Source organism: Notamacropus eugenii, chromosome 3 (genome assembly GCF_028372415.1).
Source record: "Notamacropus eugenii isolate mMacEug1 chromosome 3, mMacEug1.pri_v2, whole genome shotgun sequence".
NCBI lineage: Eukaryota > Metazoa > Chordata > Mammalia > Diprotodontia > Macropodidae > Notamacropus > Notamacropus eugenii.
Genome location: NC_092874.1, coordinates 15,149,368 through 15,168,173, shown reverse-complemented (window position 1 = coordinate 15,168,173; position 18,806 = coordinate 15,149,368). Strand labels below are relative to the sequence as shown.

The window sequence follows — 18,806 nt, the reverse complement described above, 5'->3', positions numbered from 1 at the left end:
ATCTACACAGTACCTGGGGGGACTGGGGGGTGGAGAGGAGACCATGGACACTTGGTAGTAGTTGAACAAACAATTCCGAGCGGAAAATCCAGCAGGCTTCAGAAAAATAGCAGCATTTCAGCTCAGTCCAATAACAGAACGATCGCCAGCTTCTCTCTCAGTACGTCACCCTGGCCCACTGACTTTCACACAGAAATTACAATAGAATTCTTTCCCTCCTGTCACTACTGACAGGCAAGGAACCTTTACTATTTTCTTTTAAAAAGAAATCTCTGGATATTAGCTTAAGGATTATTGGCCTAATTCCAGATAATTCAATTAAGAAAATACTTTAGTTGGAAATAGTCACTCCCATCCTTGGCTGGCCTGGCACAGGCATTCCTAAAATGGCTGTCATCATACTGAATCCAGAATGTTTCTGTGGTGGTACTTACACAAACAGGAAGTAGCAGTCTAACCACCTGAGCAAACTTTCTATTTATTACATATTCTACAATACATCCGGTGAACTGTGAAAGAAAGCCCACCAGAACATGGATTCAAATCTTGCCTCAGATGCTTCCTGTGACCCTGGGCAAATTTTAACCTCACTGGGCCTCATTTCCTCTATAAAAAATAAGATGGTCTGAGATCCTTTCCAACTTCAGAATCTGTGATCTTACGATGCCTACAGGTAATTTGTGCTTTGGAACATTCTTTTCAGTGACCTGTTATGAGACCAGCTTTTTCATTATTGAAGAGAGGAAGGAAGTTGGATTAATTAAACCACTGACATGTCAAGTAATCAACTCAAATAACGAAAGATGATAAAAATAAAAACTTTCAGGATTTAGGTATTCAAAAAATGAAGCAACCAAGGTAGATGCTAGTCCTCTGTGCTGCCGTGGAAGCAGAACTATGGCTGAGTCTGTGGGGACTCAGTCTCTACCCCTCCCTCCCCAGTGATCAGAGGCTCGGTGAGGAATTTCTTCCTTCCATGGATGGAGACAGCTTGGGGCCTAATGATCTGTGGGGGAGTAGAAAGGGTAAAAGTTCCACTCCTCTTAACAAACCGCCAAGGAAAATACTATCTCAAGAAGCCTTTGGAAACATTCCCTCGAAATCCTGGGTCTGTGAATGATGGGTATTTCTTTCCAAATGAACAAAGAAATGAGTGAAAACATGAGGGGAATACACACAATTCAAATTTGGTTCATCCCTTTGAACACATTTCGAGTCCTCCTGTCATATTCTTTGAAAGATCCATTCTCGCCTCCACAGCTTTCCAATCTCCCCCCGTCCTCTCCTTGCAGGCCAGCTTTGGGCTAAGTGGCATTCTGGCTCCAGGTAAACTAGACTTAGATTCTTCCTGACAGTGAACCAGGTGGATAATGGAGCAACTGAGATAACTTTTCTGGCCCTTCAATTTCTCATCTGCAAACAAAGTTTCTCTGGTTCCTTCAGTGTTATCCTGATTTGTACTTGATTCCTCAATGTTCTTTCTACCTGAAATTAGATGTCAGCAGGATCCTTGGCCTTTTGCTCTTAATAAAGAGAAGCTTCACTGATGGGCCTTCTAGTCCTATAGGGATGCAATTATTTCCAATAGCTTTATCCACACTGGAACTGAGACAGTAGATATTAGTGGTCTGCAGAACGTATACAAGACCAGCATGTAGCCTTATTTTTTTCTCCAAACTCATTGCCACTAACACCCCTCCAAATCTCATACATCATTTTTCATCCATAGTAATGTTCCCAAATGGTTATGTCTGAAGGTTTTTTTTTTTTTGAGCATGTATAGGTAAGGCAAATGTTAACCAGCTGTGTGCTTTGGAGGGGCTGGGGGGAGAACACCAATCCACCAGGGTGTCAGTTCTTCAGGGACACAAACAGATAGACTGCCTAGTGCCAAAGGTGCTTAACATATCACTACTAGAAGAAACCCACTTTGTTCCTCATGCTAGAGGTTACAAAGAGAAAGAATAATTTGGAAATCCCACTAAATTGATCTTTATGGGAGGGAATGGGGGAAAGGAGGGGAAAGGAAGGGAAAGGGAAAAAGTCTGGTTTGCTATGTGGCAATAATTCCCAATTAGTTACTGGCCATAATGCCAGTAACTGCAGTCATAATGACTGCAACAGTGGCACCAGAGAAATGCTTGGACAGATACTGACCAGCTGATACCCTCATCAAGATCGTATGAAACAGGGGATTTAATGGTCTCCCACATACCCATTCCATCTTATTGTTTTATATACTTTGGACCTTAAAGGTCCACACTTGAGGACCTAGAGGGCCACATGTGGCCTTGAAGCCACAGGTTCCCCACCCCTGCTTTGGGCAAACACAGCTCTAAGTACAGATGAAGACCATGGACAAGTTTGGAAACATCACTGAAGAAAAGGAGAAAGATTTAGAGAAATTCACTCATTCATTCACACAACTGATGCCCACAGATGTTTGCTCTGTGCCAAAGCTCTGGCCTGGACCCTGGGTGAAAGGGAAGAGAATTCAGTTACCTTTGGATTGAAATATCTACAGGACTGTGGTTGGGATCCTCCAAACAGGGCAATCCGATACTCATGTTTTTTCCTTCGAGGCCGTGTGCCTTCTACCAATTCTTCTCTATCCTCTGGGGAAAGCAGATGGTACCTCATTCCACCTAGAGAAAGATGACTATTTACTGCTACGAACTTCAGATTTCTGAACCCTTTGAAAACCTACCATTGTGGCTACAATATTACATTTCCTCACATAACTTCATAGTTTCCCTCTAAAACTGAAAAAGGAGAGAGGGAAGGAAGGAATTGGTAGAAGGAATGTAGCTGAATTAGAGCCTGCCACCACCCTCTGAATCAGACTCTGAGTTGGAGAATAACTTGGGGGTCATCTAGTCCAATTCATAATAAGACTGCCCTCTCCAATCTCCCCAATAAGGGAAGACTCCTGGATGGGAGGTGGAGGTGTGGCAGTAACCTGATACCTCCCCAGCCTGCAGCCCATTCTACTCTGGACAGCTGGATCGTTAAAACCTAACCTGGCCTCCTCAAAGCTTCTCCCCTATGCTGTCTTTCACAGTAGTTCTCCAAATCATATACCTCCAAGTCTTCTCTGGCTCAACAAGCACCATTCCCTAACTGATCCTTATATAACACAGCCTCTTCCATTTGTTTCCTACAGTCTTCTGGAGCCTGCCACAAGTGGCTAAGTAATCCTAGGTCACTGCTTTAAGAATCTGAAGATGTAGTCAGGCCTGGTGACCAAAGGGAGGCACATCAAGATGTTCTTTGTATCTCACTGCTGCTCAATACTTAGAGTAATGAATTCAAGCTATTAGTGGAAGGTCGAATCCTGAAGCCAGTGCTTACATACTTTGGCCCCATAATGAGAAGACAATATTCACTGGGAAAGAACCTGATGCTTGGAAAAGATTGAAGGCAAAAGGAAAAGGGGATGGCAGAAGAGATGGATAGAGAATATCATGGAAACAATGAACATGAACTTGGACAGACTTCAAGAGATAGTGGAAGATAGAAGGGTCTGGCGTGCTGGGGTTACAGGGGTCATGAAAAGTCAGACACGACTGAATAACTGAACACCCCCACTGCTCATCTCTAACTCCTGAGGAGCTACTTTGACCAGATCCATCTTGCTTTTTGAAATTCATCCTAAGACATGCCGTTTCTTCCAAATTCTGTACGTCTTTTTTTTTAAGTTCATTTATTGTCTCTGTATAGTCCACATTAGTCTCTTTAGACTACTACCTCCTTTCCTTATCAGAACTGTTGCTTTGTGTCATATAATTTCATCCCCAAGAGGTTCATATTCCTTACTGGGCTGAGTTCCTCCACAACACGTCACTCGATGGGATCCCACCCAAGCTCTCCATGACTGCACATCACACTGTTTCTGGTTTTGTCCTTCTTTCTGTAACAAACTCCAGAATGGAACGTTCACTTTCCCCCAGGGTTTCCATCATTTCTACCCCCAGCAGCAAGTGCTTTTGACTGCTGGGAATCCAACCCAGCAGAGCGGCAGCCTGAGCTGCCATGCCAGGCTTGTGACCTGCTGCCCAAGGCCCTCTATTTACTCTTCTATCCGGACAGCTTATAGCTTATTTTGATGAGGATAGCTTCTCTGTTTCCACCACTGTTGACCTTCACCCAAACTCTCTCCACCAGATTTCCTCACAAGAGCATATCTTAATACGCAATGTGATACCACACTGCCTCTAGTCTGTTCCTTTAGTGGAATAAGGTTTCCTTGAGAGCCCTCTGCCCGATTGGCCTCTTTGCCATACTCTGTCCTTGGTGTACTTGTTGCCTATCTGCTTCAGTCTCAATACAGGGTTGGATGGACATGAGCAGGGCTAATATTGTACCCCTAGCCTGTGTAGCACAGGGAGGAGGCAGAGGGATGGGCAAGAGAAGAGGAACAGAAGACTGCTGACTCATCCTTCTTGGCACACTGCTCCAGTCAGTGGGAAATAGCAGCTCACTCCCTTGTTGGCAGCCTTGGAATGGGAGAGGAGATTATTTGGGTAAAATATTTCTCTTGATTCTCTCAAAATGATAGTAGGGAGTGAAAAGAGTAAGTTAGTAACTGAAGTTTCAAGGTGGAAGGGACACCAGGGTTCATCTAGTCCAAACCATTCATTCGATTCGAAGAGGAAATGGGTCCAGAGATGAAACAACTTGCCACAAAGTGGCAAGTTAGGTCAGCTGGAGAGCCAGGATTTAAACTCAGGTCTCCTGATAATCTTAAATCTGACCCTCCTTTCTATTATTTCTACTCTACTTCCAGTAGAGGGAATTTTAAAATGATCTGAACAAAAAACTGATTACTGATACAGTGTAGTTGAAGTTGTTGAACAGGATGGCACCAACTCCTGATCTTAACCCTTTCAAATATCTCATAATCAACATTTAAGACACATTGGTGAAGAGTACAGTCATCCAAACACCTGAAAAAGACTCCTATAAAAAGGCCCACATTCCACAGCTAATGGGACTCATTTAATTTGATAAATTAAACAGTGCTCTTTGCTCTAAATGAGCTAACCTCAGGGAAATTTTAGTGTTACAACTTGAGGGCCAAGAAATGCTATCCAATGCCTCTCATAGCCTTGGAGACATGACCAAGTGTCTAACCTTAACGTTCCATACAAAGTATCTTGTTGGCACTCAGACCAGAGGTACATGACTGCCTGCAAATAGCAAAGACCGCCTTGAGCATTCATCGGCCGCAGTACGTTCACGATACACATCTGGTGACTGAACTGACACGTCGCTTCATCAGAAAGTATTTTAAGTATAACAATAACAAGCAGCCTGATCTCTTGGATGCTCTGAAGGTTACAGAGGCCAGAGAACTCTTCAGGCCACAGTCTGTACTGGATGGATGGCTTAGCCACACATGAACTATCACTCCATCTATTAGACGGGAAGTTCTCCTGAGAGTGGGGATTACAATCTTCATTGCATTTGTAGCCTCAGAGCCTGATACAGTTTCTGACATAGTTTATCAGGGGTGAGGACCTTCAGCCTCGAGGCCAAAGGTTCCCCACCCCAGTAAATCTTAAGAAATGCTTGCTGAGTGACTGACATATAATGCAAACTGCAAAATTCTGAAGCCACCCCTAACCTGTGGTTAGCCCATTTCTGTAGACTGAGAGCAAAAATAAAGTACCATAAAGACTGTAAGAGTGAACCCTCTATTGAAGAGGGCTTTTGTAAGTTAGGCAATGGTCTGTTTATGCGGACTATTTTATTACTTAGCTTATTTATTTGTATAAGAAAATTCTAGGACTGTACAACTAAAAGACCTCTCCTTAGGAGGAATGGGAAAAACCATCTCACATAAAGAGAGGAAGGAAAAATGCTTTTACAGTGTAGAGGAAAATGGGAGGGGAGGGGCAGGCAACTTTTGAACTTCACTCTCATTGGAACTGGTTCAGAGGAAAAACAAAAAGTATATATACATACACATATGTATATGTACATATTATATATATTAACACACATATGTATGCATATATATGCATACATATACACACATATACACACACCTTCAGGTGGGTATAGAAATCTATCTTACCCCACAGGGAAGGAGGAGGGGGAGGGGATAAGAGAAAGTGAGAGGGGGTGATAAAAAATAGGGCAGATTAAGGGAGGCAGTGAAAAGAAGCAAAACAGACTTTTGAGGAGGGGCAGGGTAAAGAGAGAAGAATAAACAGAAGAAAACAGGATGGAGGGAAATACATAGTAATCATAACTATAAATATGAATAGGATGAACTCACCCATAAAAGGAAAGTGGACAGCAGAATGGACTAGGAACCAGAATCCAACAATATACTGTTTACAAGAGACACATTGGAAACAGAAAGGCATGCACACAGTGTTAACATAAGGGGCTGGGTTTCAGCTGAAAGAAAAAAGCAGGTGTGGCAATCAAAGCAAAAAAAAAAATGGACATAATTAAAAGAGATAATAGGGAAAGTATATTTTGCTAACAGGTACCATGGACAGTGAAGTACAATCAAAAAAAATTATAGCAAGTTTCCCTGATAAAGGTCCCGTTTCTCAAATATATAGGGAACTGAGTCAAATTCATAAAAATAAGAGACATTCTCCAATTGATAAATGGTCAAAAAATATGAACAGGCAGTTTTCAGAAGAAGAAATCAAAGCTATGTATAATTATATGAAAAATGCTCAATCACTATGGATTAGAGAAAGGCAAATTAAAACAACTCTGAAGTACCACCTCATACCTTTTCTGGCTAAGATGCCAGAAAAGGCAAACGATAAATACTGGAGGGGATTTAGAAAAGCAGGGACATTAACGTACCGTGAGTGGAGTTGTGTACTGATCTAACTGATTATGGAGAACAATGTGGAACTATGCCTAAAAGACTATAAAACTGTGCACACCCTTTGACCCAGCAATGCCATTGCTCAGTCTGTATTCCAAAAGATTAAAGAAAAAGGAAAATAACCTATATGTACAAAAATATTTAAAGGATCTTTTTTTATGTGATGGAAAAGAATCTGAAATTGAGGAGATGCCCATCAGTTACGGAATGGCTGAACAAGTTACATTATATGACGGGGATGGATGCTTTCAGAAAAAACCAAGTAAGACCTATATGAACTGGTGCAGGGCAAAGTGAACAGAAGCAGGAGACCACTGTGCACAGTGACAGCAACGTTGTAACAATGCTCAACTGTGAAAGACTTCACTACTCTATCATGACAAGAATCCAAGACCATTCTGGACTCATGATGAAAACTACTATCCACCTCCAAAGAAAAAAACTGATCATCTCTTATACTGAAATATAGAAAAAAGAAAAAAATCTCTCCTTGAAGTCGGCATCAGTGAATTATGAGATCTGACCCCAGCTCTTTGTAGGCTCATCAGAGAAACAGAATGAGGCACTGATTTTTACCAAAAAATATTGTAGCCAGGCAATGGAAATTGTTTTCACTACATGGACTTGCCATATATAAACTGAGACAAGTTCTCTTTGAGGACCTTAAAAGGAACCTGAGCCAGAGGAGAGACACAGAGCCACAATAATGAACAGCACAATTCCGTGGCAATCCTATCACCTCATTCTACATGCTAACGCACTTTTCTAAGTCCAGAAGCCAGAAAGGAGAACACATTTTTTGCCATCAGTGGGCCTGTTTCCTTCTACACATGGCAAAAATTGGGCGATGAGTCATCACTTCAGTGTCTGGCCCTACCACCTAGTGCTTCTTGCTAGGGCCTCACGTGGACTCATTCCTCGGGACTGGTGTCTAGGGCATCAGCATTTGGACCCTTTTGTACCCCTAGCTTTTTGCCTTTTCTACTCCTGCTCCCAGAAGATGGGGTACCATGAAAGAACCCCATGACACTGGAGCAATGAAAGGCTCCTTTACGCATCTTTGGGGGCAACTAGATGGCACAGAGGATTCCAGGCCTGGAGTCAGGAAGACTCATCTTTGTAAGTTCAAATCTGGCCTCAGACACTTCCTAGTTGTGTGACCCTGGGCAAATCACTTAACCCTGTTTGTCTCAGTCTCCTCATCTATAAAATGAACTGGAGAAGGAAATGGCAATCTACTCCAGCATCTTTGTCAAGAAAATCCTAAAGGGGGTCACAAAGAATTGGACACGGCTGAAGTGAATGAATACCATCAAATCTTCTGTCTCTAATCCAAGCTGGGGTAGGTGAATTGTCAACAGTCAGCGTACTCAACATTTTCCACTGTCCACCAATCCCTCAAGGTGACCCCCCCATTTCCTCAGTCTCTGCAGATTGCCTCTGTTCCCACTGTCTTAGCTGATAAGATAGCTGCTCTGTGAGTTTTCAGCCTCCCACTCCAACCCAAGCCATCTCTGCATCTCCAGGAATCCACTATTGCAATCTTAGATATCATCTTTTACCATCTTTACTCCTGGGTGCTCAATTCCACTCCTTCCTATCAATTGTCCTTTTTGTGTGTGTGCCTGCAGAGTAGTGGGTATCTGCTGGTCAGCACTCTCCCTTCCCACTCCTTCTTCTGAATCCTGTGCCATCCACTGGGGTTTCCTTATTCTTCTTGGTGTCTCTGCAGCATCTGAAATTGTTGCCCACACCCTTCTGCTTGACACTCTCTTCCCTTGGTTTCTGTAACACTTTTCGCTTTGGTTCTCCTTCCATTATATTGTATCTTCTTTATCTTCTTTGGTTCTTCTTCCTCAATTCCCCTCATCCCCCAATGCAGACATTCCCACAGACTCATTTATTAGCCTTTCTTCTCTTTCTCCATCCCCTCTTCTGAGTGCCTCATTCCCCCTCAACTATTGCCATCATGTGAATGATCTCTCCAACCCACCAGTTCTCATCTGGCCATAGCCCATCTCTACCAAGATGTCTAGCACATTGCTCAAACACTTTATGTCCAAATGGAGATGGTCAGTCTGGCCTCCTGACCTCCCTGGTCATGTAACTGCCATACTATACTCCTGGTTGTTATCTACCAGGCTCTGGAGCCTCTTATTCTTCTTCGAATCCAGCACCTTTCAACTCTGTCTTCTCCTTTCCACTCACACTGCTACTGGCCTTGTTCAAACTCCCACTGCCGCTCCAATGTTCCTTGCCCATCGTCTCTTCTTCCTTCAGTCTATCCAAGACACTCTTGACCAGACAGATATGCCTAAAGTATAGCTCTGTCAAAACACGCAGGGGCCACCACTGTTAAAGAAGCTTGCTTCCTTAGTCTGAGGCCAAGGTCCTTTAAAGCTTCCTAGCCTTAGCTCTTAATAACCCTCTACATACAACCTATTGCCCAATCCAACTGGATCCTTCTCTGCCCTGCCCTTTCCCAGTCTCCATGCCTTTGATCACACTATCCCCTGTCTGGGAGGGCCTTCCAGCTCTCTGCTGATCTAATATTTCCCCATTCTTCAGGGCCTTTCTCAAATCCCCTCCTCCCTCAATGGTGTCCCCTTGCTTCCACCAGACAAGAACAATCTTTCCCTCCTTTGACCTCACCATTCACTTTCACATCCCACTGTGCACCAGTCTTGGTATGTGTATATCCACGCTATTTTTCTCTGTTGGATTATGAATTCCTTGAGGGAAGGCACTGCACTGACCTCCAATAAATACTTTTTTAACAAACAAAGGAGAACAAGTTGGATACATGGCTTAGCTTATAGATGGATATGAAGGCAACTTACTTACTTATCACCATTTTAAGGCACTCGGGATTGTCCTGAATTAGTGGTTCAGCTTGTACTGTTTTACTTAAGAAATTCTTTGATATGAGAGGAAATCTGACTTTAGCAAGAATGTCAACCATGAATGACTGCCGGTTAGGTTCATCGTATTTCAGCCACCTGACTGCAGCATCATAGACCTGAAGTCAAAAAAGAACAATGATAAAGCACAGTCAAAGTCCTGCTGGGACAACACTACTTTCCAGCTGGCTTTGCTGGCCCCCTCCAGCACACATGGGAGGCTCAGGCACCTGGAGCACACAGGTGACAGCGCCCTATTTTAGACAACTTTAAATACAAATACTTGGAAGATGCTGGTCACTAAAAGTCAATCTAGTCTTGTTCTGAAAGAAAAAGACTTGCATCATCAAACCATGAAGTCATTCTGGCATATCCACCAGACCCTCAGCTCCTGCTCTTCTCCAATACAACCTTCCTTGGAACTTGCTGTTTTTAAGGTCAGTGGGACCACCAGCGACACTTAGTCTCTCTGGAGCTCAAGTTTCTCATCTGTAAAATGAGGACAATAATCCCTCAAGTCTCCTCCTTCTAGGAATCCTCTCAGGATCAAATGCAAATGTGCACAAAGCATTTTGTAAATCTTCAAGTGTGAAATAAATGTCAGTTACAATGATGATCATAACTTTTTCATCTCCATGTCCCATCTTTAAGGAAGTTATCTCTCAAGGTCCCTGTAACCCTATGAAATAAAATCACATGTTGATCTTCAAACCAAATGTCACTATTGTGGCTTGATAAGTCATTTTAAAAAATATTGAGAATAACCATGTGCTCTTCCTTAAACAAAATCCAAGGAACAAAAATTCTACTCAATGAAAAGCTTAAGTTAGAAGGTGTCAATTCATAGTATACATACATTTTAATCTTCAGTGTGGACGCTTTAAATAGAGCTCAACTAGTTCACTTAAAATATCTGCATCACAAAAAGGCCTTCCACAACAATTTTATTACATAAAGCAAGGACACCTGTAGAGAGTATGAATCTGACACTTTAATCAAAAAGGTGTGGTGGCCATCATCAGCTAGGAAAAATCTAGAAAGTAGGTAACTCTGCATGATGAAGACCACTCCCCAGGGCATCTCCCATATAAATGTGTGCTCCAGGTTCCCAAGGGAAAGGAGGCAGAGAAGAGGCCTCAGAGTAAACCTGTTGCCAACAAGTGATGCACAGAACAAAGCCAGACCTCCCAGCATCATCCTGGCGTGTGCACATGCCAGCCTGGCACGCACAACCCCTGCAGTCCTAGGAAAGTCATTCTCCTTCTCTGGGCCTCGTTTTCCTCAGGTGCAAAAGGGAAATAACACTATTTACATTTTCACCTAGGGTTGCTGGGAGGAAAGTGCTTTGTAAACCTTAAAATTTCTAGAAAAAAATTTAACGTTTGCATAGCTCTTCAAGGCTGGCAAAGTGCGGCATGTGTTCTTTCTCCTTTGATCCTCACAACACGCCTGGGGAGCAGGTGCTACTATTATTCTCATTTTGTGGAAGAATACACCGAAGATGGGAATGGTTAAGTGACTGGTCCAGGATCACACATCCCAATTTAAGGTTTACCGACTCCAAGCTCATGACTTTATCCACCATGCCGCCAAGCTGTTCCAGGAACAACAACAATTCTGCACCACGTGGCCTCTACTCAGGCCTTCCAGTCAAACTCATTTCTCCCATTTCTCATGCCTTGGGAATACGTTCCACTTATGACCGTTAGAACACATAACTAATCTTTCCAGATTTCTCCTTCTCCATATGCTTGTCTTATTCACATTTATGGGGAACTGGGGATCAAGGCCCCACAATGGTTCCACTAATTTTCAGTGCACAGGACCCTCTCCTCCCTCCAAAAGATGTCAGAATCTCACCTGATCTTCTGCTCTGACAGTCAAGGTGTCCTGGTTCAAAAGGTGGGTCACACGCTTGACATCAAGTTGCAGGAATTCATCTGTTTTGTAAACTTCAGTGAAATGCTGATGAATGAAGTCATCAGCTGTGGCCTTCAGTTCAGGGCAGTCAAGGCACTCAGCTAGAACACTTATACCTACACACAGCAGAAAAATGAAAAAGATAGAGAAAAACAACCAATAAAATACATTCAGAAATACTAAAAGCATAGAGAAACAGAAACTGTGGCTTAAGGAAAATTAGGCCAGTGTGGATCAATTTCACAGATTCAGTTTTTCAAAACAAAAAAGAGGGGTCAAACTTCTTTTAAGTTGTTTTAAGCTCATGTTAAAACAAACAAATAAAACTTGGACTCAGACACAAATTGATCTTAAGTTTAATCCTAGCAGTGACACACATCCACAGGATGGGTAAGAAAGGTATGATTCTCGGATTGGGTTAAAGAAGAAATCATAGAAACAATCAACAACTTCATTCAAGAGAATGACAATAGTGAGACAACATACCAAAACTTATGGGACACTGCAAAAGCAGTTATTAGGGGAAGTTTTATATCTCTGAATGCTTACATAAATAAAATAGAGAAAGAGGAGATCAATGACTTAGGCTTGCAGTTGAAAAAGCTAGAAAAAGAACAAATTGAAAATCCCCAAGTAAATACCAAATTAGAAATACTGAAAACCAAAGGAGAGATTAATAAAATTGAAATAAAGAAAACTATTGAATTAATAAATAAAACCAATAGTTGGTTTTATGAAAAAACTAATAAAATTGATAAACCTTTGGTTAATCTGATCAAAAAAAAGAAAGAAGAAAACCAAATTACTAACATTAAAAATGAAAGGGGTGAACTCACCTCCAATGAGGAGGAAATTAAAACAATAATTAGAAACTACTTTGCCCAACTTTATGCCCACAAATTCGACAATCTAAACGAGATGGATGAATATTTTAAAAAATACAAATTGCCCAGATTAACAGAAGAGGAAGTTGAATACTTAAACAACCCCATCTCAGAAAAAGAAATTGAACAAGCCATCAATGAACTCCCTAGGAAAAAATCTCCAGGGCCAGATGGATTCACAAGTGAATTCTATCAAACATTTAAAGAACAGTTAATTCCAATACTACATACACTATTCTTGAAAATTGGGGAAGAAGGAGTCCTCCCAAATTCTTTCTATGATACAAATATGGTTTTGATACCCAAACCAGGAAGAGACAAAACAGAGAAAGAAAATTATAGACCAATTTCCCTAATGAATATAGATGCAAAAATTTTAAATAAGATCTTAGCAAAACGAATACAGCATCTTATCACGAGATTAATACATTATGATCAGGTAGGATTCATACCAGGACTACAGGGCTGGTTCAATATTAGGAAAACTATTAGCATTATCGACCACATCAACAACAAAGCTAACAAAAACCACATGATTATCTCAATAGATGCAGAAAAAGCTTTTGACAAAATACAACATCCATTCCTACTAAAAACATTGGAGAACGTAGGAATAAAGGGAACTTTCCATAAAATAATAAGCAGTATCTATCTAAAACCTTCAGCAAGCATTATATGCAATGGGGATAAGCTAGATGCATTCCCAATAAGATCAGGGGTGAAACAAGGTTGTCCATTATCACCACTATTATTCAATATGGTACTAGAAATGTTAGCTGTAGCAATTAGACAAGATAAAGATATTCAAGGAATTAGAATAGCCAAAGAAGAAACTAAGTTATCACTCTTTGCAGATGATATGATGATTTACCTAGAGAATCCCAGAGATTCAAGTAAAAAATTACTTGAATTAATAAACAACTTTGGCAAAGTTGCAGGGTACAAAATAAACCCACACAAATCCTCTGCATTCCTATATATTAGCAACAAAGTTCAACAGCAAGAGATAGAAAGAGAAATCCCATTTAAAGTTAGGGCAGACAGTATAAAATACTTAGGAGTCTACCTGCCAAAACAAACCCAGGGACTATATGAACACAATTACAAGACACTTTTTGCACAAATAAACTCAGATTTAAGTAAGTGGAAAAACATTAGTTGCTCATGGGTAGGCCGTGCTAATATAATAAAAATGACAATTCTACCCAAATTAATATACTTATTTAGTGCCATACCAATTAAACTATCAGACAATTACTTTCTAGAGCTGGATAAAATAATATCAAAATTCATTTGGAAAAACAAAAGGTCCAGAATATCAAAGGGACTAATGAAAAGAAATGCTTGGGAAGGTGGCCTAGCGCTACCAGACCTTAAACTGTACTATAAAGCAGCAATTATCAAAACCACTTGGTATTGGCTAAGAAACAGAGAGGTAGACAAGTGGAATAGACTTGGCACTCAAGACGCAGTAGGCAAGGAATATAGCAACCTTCTGTTTGATAAACCCAAGGACCCCAGCTTCTGGGATAAGAACCCATTGTTTGACAAAAATTGCTGGGAAAACTGGATAACAGTGTGGCGGAAATTAGGCATAGACCCATACCTGACACCGTACACAAGAATAAAGTCCAAATGGGTACATGATTTAGGTATAAAGATTGATACCATGAACAAACTGGAGAAGCAAGGAATAGTGTATTTATCAGATCTATGGAGAAGGGAAGAATTCTTTACTAAAGGAGAGATAGAATGCATTATGAAATGCAAAATGGATAACTTTGATTACATTAAACTGAGAAGTTTTTGCACAACCAAACCCAATGCAACCAAAATCCGGAGGGATGTAGTAAATTGGGAAAAAATTTTTACAGCTAAGCTCGGGGATAAAGGCCTCATTTCTAGAATATATAGAGAACTGACCCAAATGTATAATCATACAAGTCATTCCCCAATTGATAAATGGTCAAAGGATATGAACAGGCAATTTTCAGAGGAAGAAATTAAAGCTATCTATAATCATATGAAAAAATGCTCTAAATCACTATTGGTTAGAGAGATGCAAATCAAAACAACTCTGAGGTACCACATCACACCTATAAGATTGGCAAACATGACAGAACAAGAAAATGATAAATGCTGGAGAGGATGTGGGAGAGTTGGAACACTAATTCATTGTTGGTGGAGCTGTGAGCGCATCCAACCATTCTGGAGAGCAATTTGGAACTATGCCCAAAGGGCTATAAAAATGTGCATACCCTTTGACCCAGCAATATCGCTACTAGGACTATATCCCCAAGAGATCATAAAAATGGGAAAGGGTCCCACATGTACAAAAATATTTATAGCAGCACTCTATGTAGTTGCCAAAAACTGGAAGTCAAGGGGATGTCCATCAATTGGGGAATGGCTGAATAAATTATGGTATATGAACGTAATGGAGTACTATTGTGCCATAAGAAATGATGAACAAGAAGACTTCAGAGAGGCCTGGAAGGACTTATATGACCTGATGCTGAGTGAAAGGAGCAGAACCAGGAGAACTTTATGCACAGCAACAACCACAGTGTGTGAGAGTTTTTTCTGGTAGACTTAGATTTTTGTAATAACACAAGAACTTCTGAAAAAAAAAAAAATCCCAATGGTGGACCTCAAGGCAAAATGCCTTCCACACTCAGAGAGAGAAATATGGAAGTCACTCACATAATGTAGCAGATCATGTTTGTGTATGTGTATCTGTTTGTGTATCATGTTCTGATTTGTTATACGGATTCTTTCATTTATCTTAGTCTGACTACACAGCATGACTATAGTGAAAATATACTCAATAGGAAAATATATGTAGAATCTATACAGAATTGTATGCAGTCGTGGGGAGGGAGGGAGGTAGTGGGGGGTGGGTGGGGAGGGATAAAATCGCAATTGTATGGCAGTGATTGTTAAACATTAAAAAAATAAAAAAATTAATAAAAATAAAAAAAAAATAAAAATAAAAAAAAAAAAAAGAAAGGTATGATTCTCATCAGTTAACTTTGTTATTAATATCTCTAAGAAAAGATTTAATAAAGGAGAAAAAAGTCTTATTTTTAATTCAAATCAAAAAGCATTTGCTAATCTATCAACAAGAACATGTCATGTGCCAAATATGGTGCTAAGTTGTGGACACAGGAACACAAAGCAAAAACAGCTCCTGTCCTGAAGGAGATTACATTCTAATGGGGGAGACTTTGGTGGAAATGAAATGGATTGAATGTATCCATGGCATTCCTGTCATCTAAGCTACCTATGGATAGCTGAGAATGGATTAAAACAGAAAACTCCCTAATGTGTGCTTCTCAGCACAACTCACATGAAGTGTGGTGACCTTCTAACCCTCTGCCAACATATTAGCAATGAACTACAAGTGGTATTGGGCAGTGGTGTCTAAAAACATATCATTAATGGGAGAAAACATTGGAGGGGCTTTTGGGGGAAGGTGGAGAGGGAAGAAAGCAAGGTACGAATATATGTGAAGGTAAATATGAAGGAACGAAGGTACCTTTGGTGATAAAGAGGGCTCCTGACCATACTGTATAAAAGTAGATCAAAAAGTAGAAGCACTCAGGGATTGGTATTGTTGTCAACATGGGAGAGCCTTGCACCAGAATATCGTTCACATGCACACACACACTCATACACACTCACACACAGTTATATACACACAGGAACACACACTTACATACACAGTCACACATACTGCTCCCAATCACTTACCTAGATCAGAAGAAGTAGAAACTAAAAATATGTATATAGACTTAAGTGTAATTTCTGGGTCTCCAAACAAAATACTCAAATGAATCCCTTACTCTCTCTGTGAATTCCAAAATAAAATAATAATGCTGGCAAAAGTTTCTTCAGTGGCAGCTTTCTCCTTACTACAATTCGTGGATGGGCACAGGAAGAGAAACTGTTCCTTAAACAGTTGTCTCCAGAATGCTAAAAGGGACTTTGGCTAGTGTGAAGGATGAAAATATTAACTAAAACTAGAACCCTTAGGACAGGAACTGCTGCAACAAATATTTATTTTAAGTGTCTACTCTGGAAAATGTCCCTATCCTTTGACCCAAAGATTCCACTAATTGGCTTATACTACAAGGAGGCCAATTAGAAGAACGTCCTCATATACCAGAACACTGACAGCAGAATTTTTTGTAATAGCAAGTGACTGGAAACGAAGCAGATGCCCATTAAGTGGGAGTACCAGGGGCAAGATTTGAATCCACATCCTCTGCCCTTTCATGCTCTTTCTGTCCCAGCATGCTGGATCATAGTGCCCGATGTCTGCAGACAGTGAACACAAATTCACTGTTGTTAAACTTGGAGGTGTTCTTGCCCTGTCCGCCATGCCTGAGTGCCCTGCTACCTGCTCTTCTCATCTGAGGCTCGCTCGGTTTCTTCATTTGTAGAATGAGGGAAGTGGCCCATAGGAGCTTTAGGATCCCAGCATTCTGTAGATGCTCACTCTGCACAAAGACAAAAGCTCTGTGCATTAGGGCCCAGGGAATCGTTACCACTCACTCAGGCAAGGAGAAAGAATGCTCCTTACACAGTTCTCAAGCAAACATTTCAAAGAGTAAAAATAACATTTTTACTTTCTTTTTTTCCACATTTTTTTCTTTTTCTTTTTGAAGTCAAAGATTTTTGATCCTTATGAAATCCAGGAATCTTTCCCACTATCCTCTCACTTGGCTCCTGGATATACAGGTAACACATAGATTTGTGCAGGATTCTACTTTAGCCAGATGTTTCTAACCTCTTAGTGCGACTGTCTCCACCACATCACAGAACTGGCCTCTACCTTCCAGGGCCTGAGCAATGCCAGACATTCGAATGAGCAAAGACATGTGGATAAGTGGGAGAGAGAAGGTGCAAGGAGCCCTCCTAGGCTTGGCCGTGCACAAAAAGAGGAATCTCTTTGGACGAACGCAGCTCCTAAGATCATTCAGACCCTTTGTATAAGAAGAAAATCAACGTCAAGCGGAGATTCCTTAGTTTACCATCCAAGCCCTCTACGAGTCGGCTGCTGTCTTTCTAATCTCATTTCATGTTATCCCCCTTCACAAATTCTCCATTCTCATTATCCTGGGCTCCTCATTTATATATAAAGCCCAGCTCAGCTCCTACCTCTTGCACAACAAGAGTACTTTCTGGACCAATGATCACAGCCATTAGCATTCTCTCCTTCTTGAAATTACTGTATATTACATTATATCACTTTATATTATAGTAACTTTATATTACTTTATATTACAGTTGCACCAGCTTCAGGAGCCTTATCTACTGAGAGTTACTGTATCTTTAAGAGGAATAGGATCTTGAAGTTACAGTTTGTCATTCTTTGTGGAGATAGATTTTACTTTCTGTTGAATTACTTGTCAAGGCTTGAGAGACACTGATTACCTCCAAATGAGGTGCACAGAGAACCTCTTTCTTGAGAAAACTATTTTAACTCTATCTTAGAAGGAAAATAAAGAGAATACTTGAAAAAAGACTTTCATTGGTCTCCTGAGAGAACTAAATGGTGGGACTGTGTTTCCAGAACTGTGAAGTCAGCTGGTGCATTGATGGCTAAAGTTGATGGGTTATGGCCTTTCTCCCAGATGATACTTTGTAAATACTTATTTGGGTCTCTCTTTGTGTGTATTATTTGTTTCATTGCTAATAAATCGTATAGCCAGTGGATTAGCTTAGGAGATTTGGGAAGAGTGGTGATCCCCAAAATATGAAGGTATAGACACTGAATCCTAATACACATGGCTACTGTTAGCAGAGATTATGAATATTTTTTTCTTTTCCACAGGTATTTTCCTTTTTATCAAGCAACTATATATACGTGTGTGTATGCACATACATATATATACACACACACATATATGTACGTATACACATACATTATTTATTTGCTTGTGCTCCTGTTGCAGAATACAGATGGTTTTATGTGGTCTTTGTGTCTCTAGTATCTTGTACACAGTAGGTACTTAATAAATGTTTGCTAAGTTGAATACCAGAATGTCAAAAATGATAGCAGCTTCCCGGATCTTTTAGATGAAGAAACAAAGGCCAGCAGAAGGTAAGGCCCCAGGTCACACAGCTAATTGCTCACAGAGGTGCTACCAGAAGACAGAACTGCTCATCCTTCCTTTGTACAGTGCTTTTTTTTTCTATCTGGCAGAGAGTGATGAGAACACTTGCATGGCCTTTATG

At 40.7% G+C, this 18,806-nt stretch overlaps 1 protein-coding gene across 3 annotated transcripts in view; it reads right to left on the bottom strand.

The window, feature by feature from the left end:
- KLHL7 (kelch like family member 7) overlaps positions 1-18,806 on the bottom strand; it is a 53,598-nt gene that overhangs the window by 16,065 nt on the left and 18,727 nt on the right. For 2 of the 3 annotated variants that reach the window (XM_072650910.1, XM_072650911.1), the window contains exons 5-7: positions 11,620-11,795; positions 9,704-9,878; positions 2,503-2,645 (exon numbers count right to left, since the gene is read on the bottom strand). In XM_072650910.1, the coding sequence (XP_072507011.1) occupies positions 2,503-2,645; positions 9,704-9,878; positions 11,620-11,795 (494 nt within the window). The remainder of the gene's footprint in view (positions 1-2,502; positions 2,646-9,703; positions 9,879-11,619; positions 11,796-18,806) is intronic. The other variant, XM_072650912.1, reaches the window with a different exon arrangement.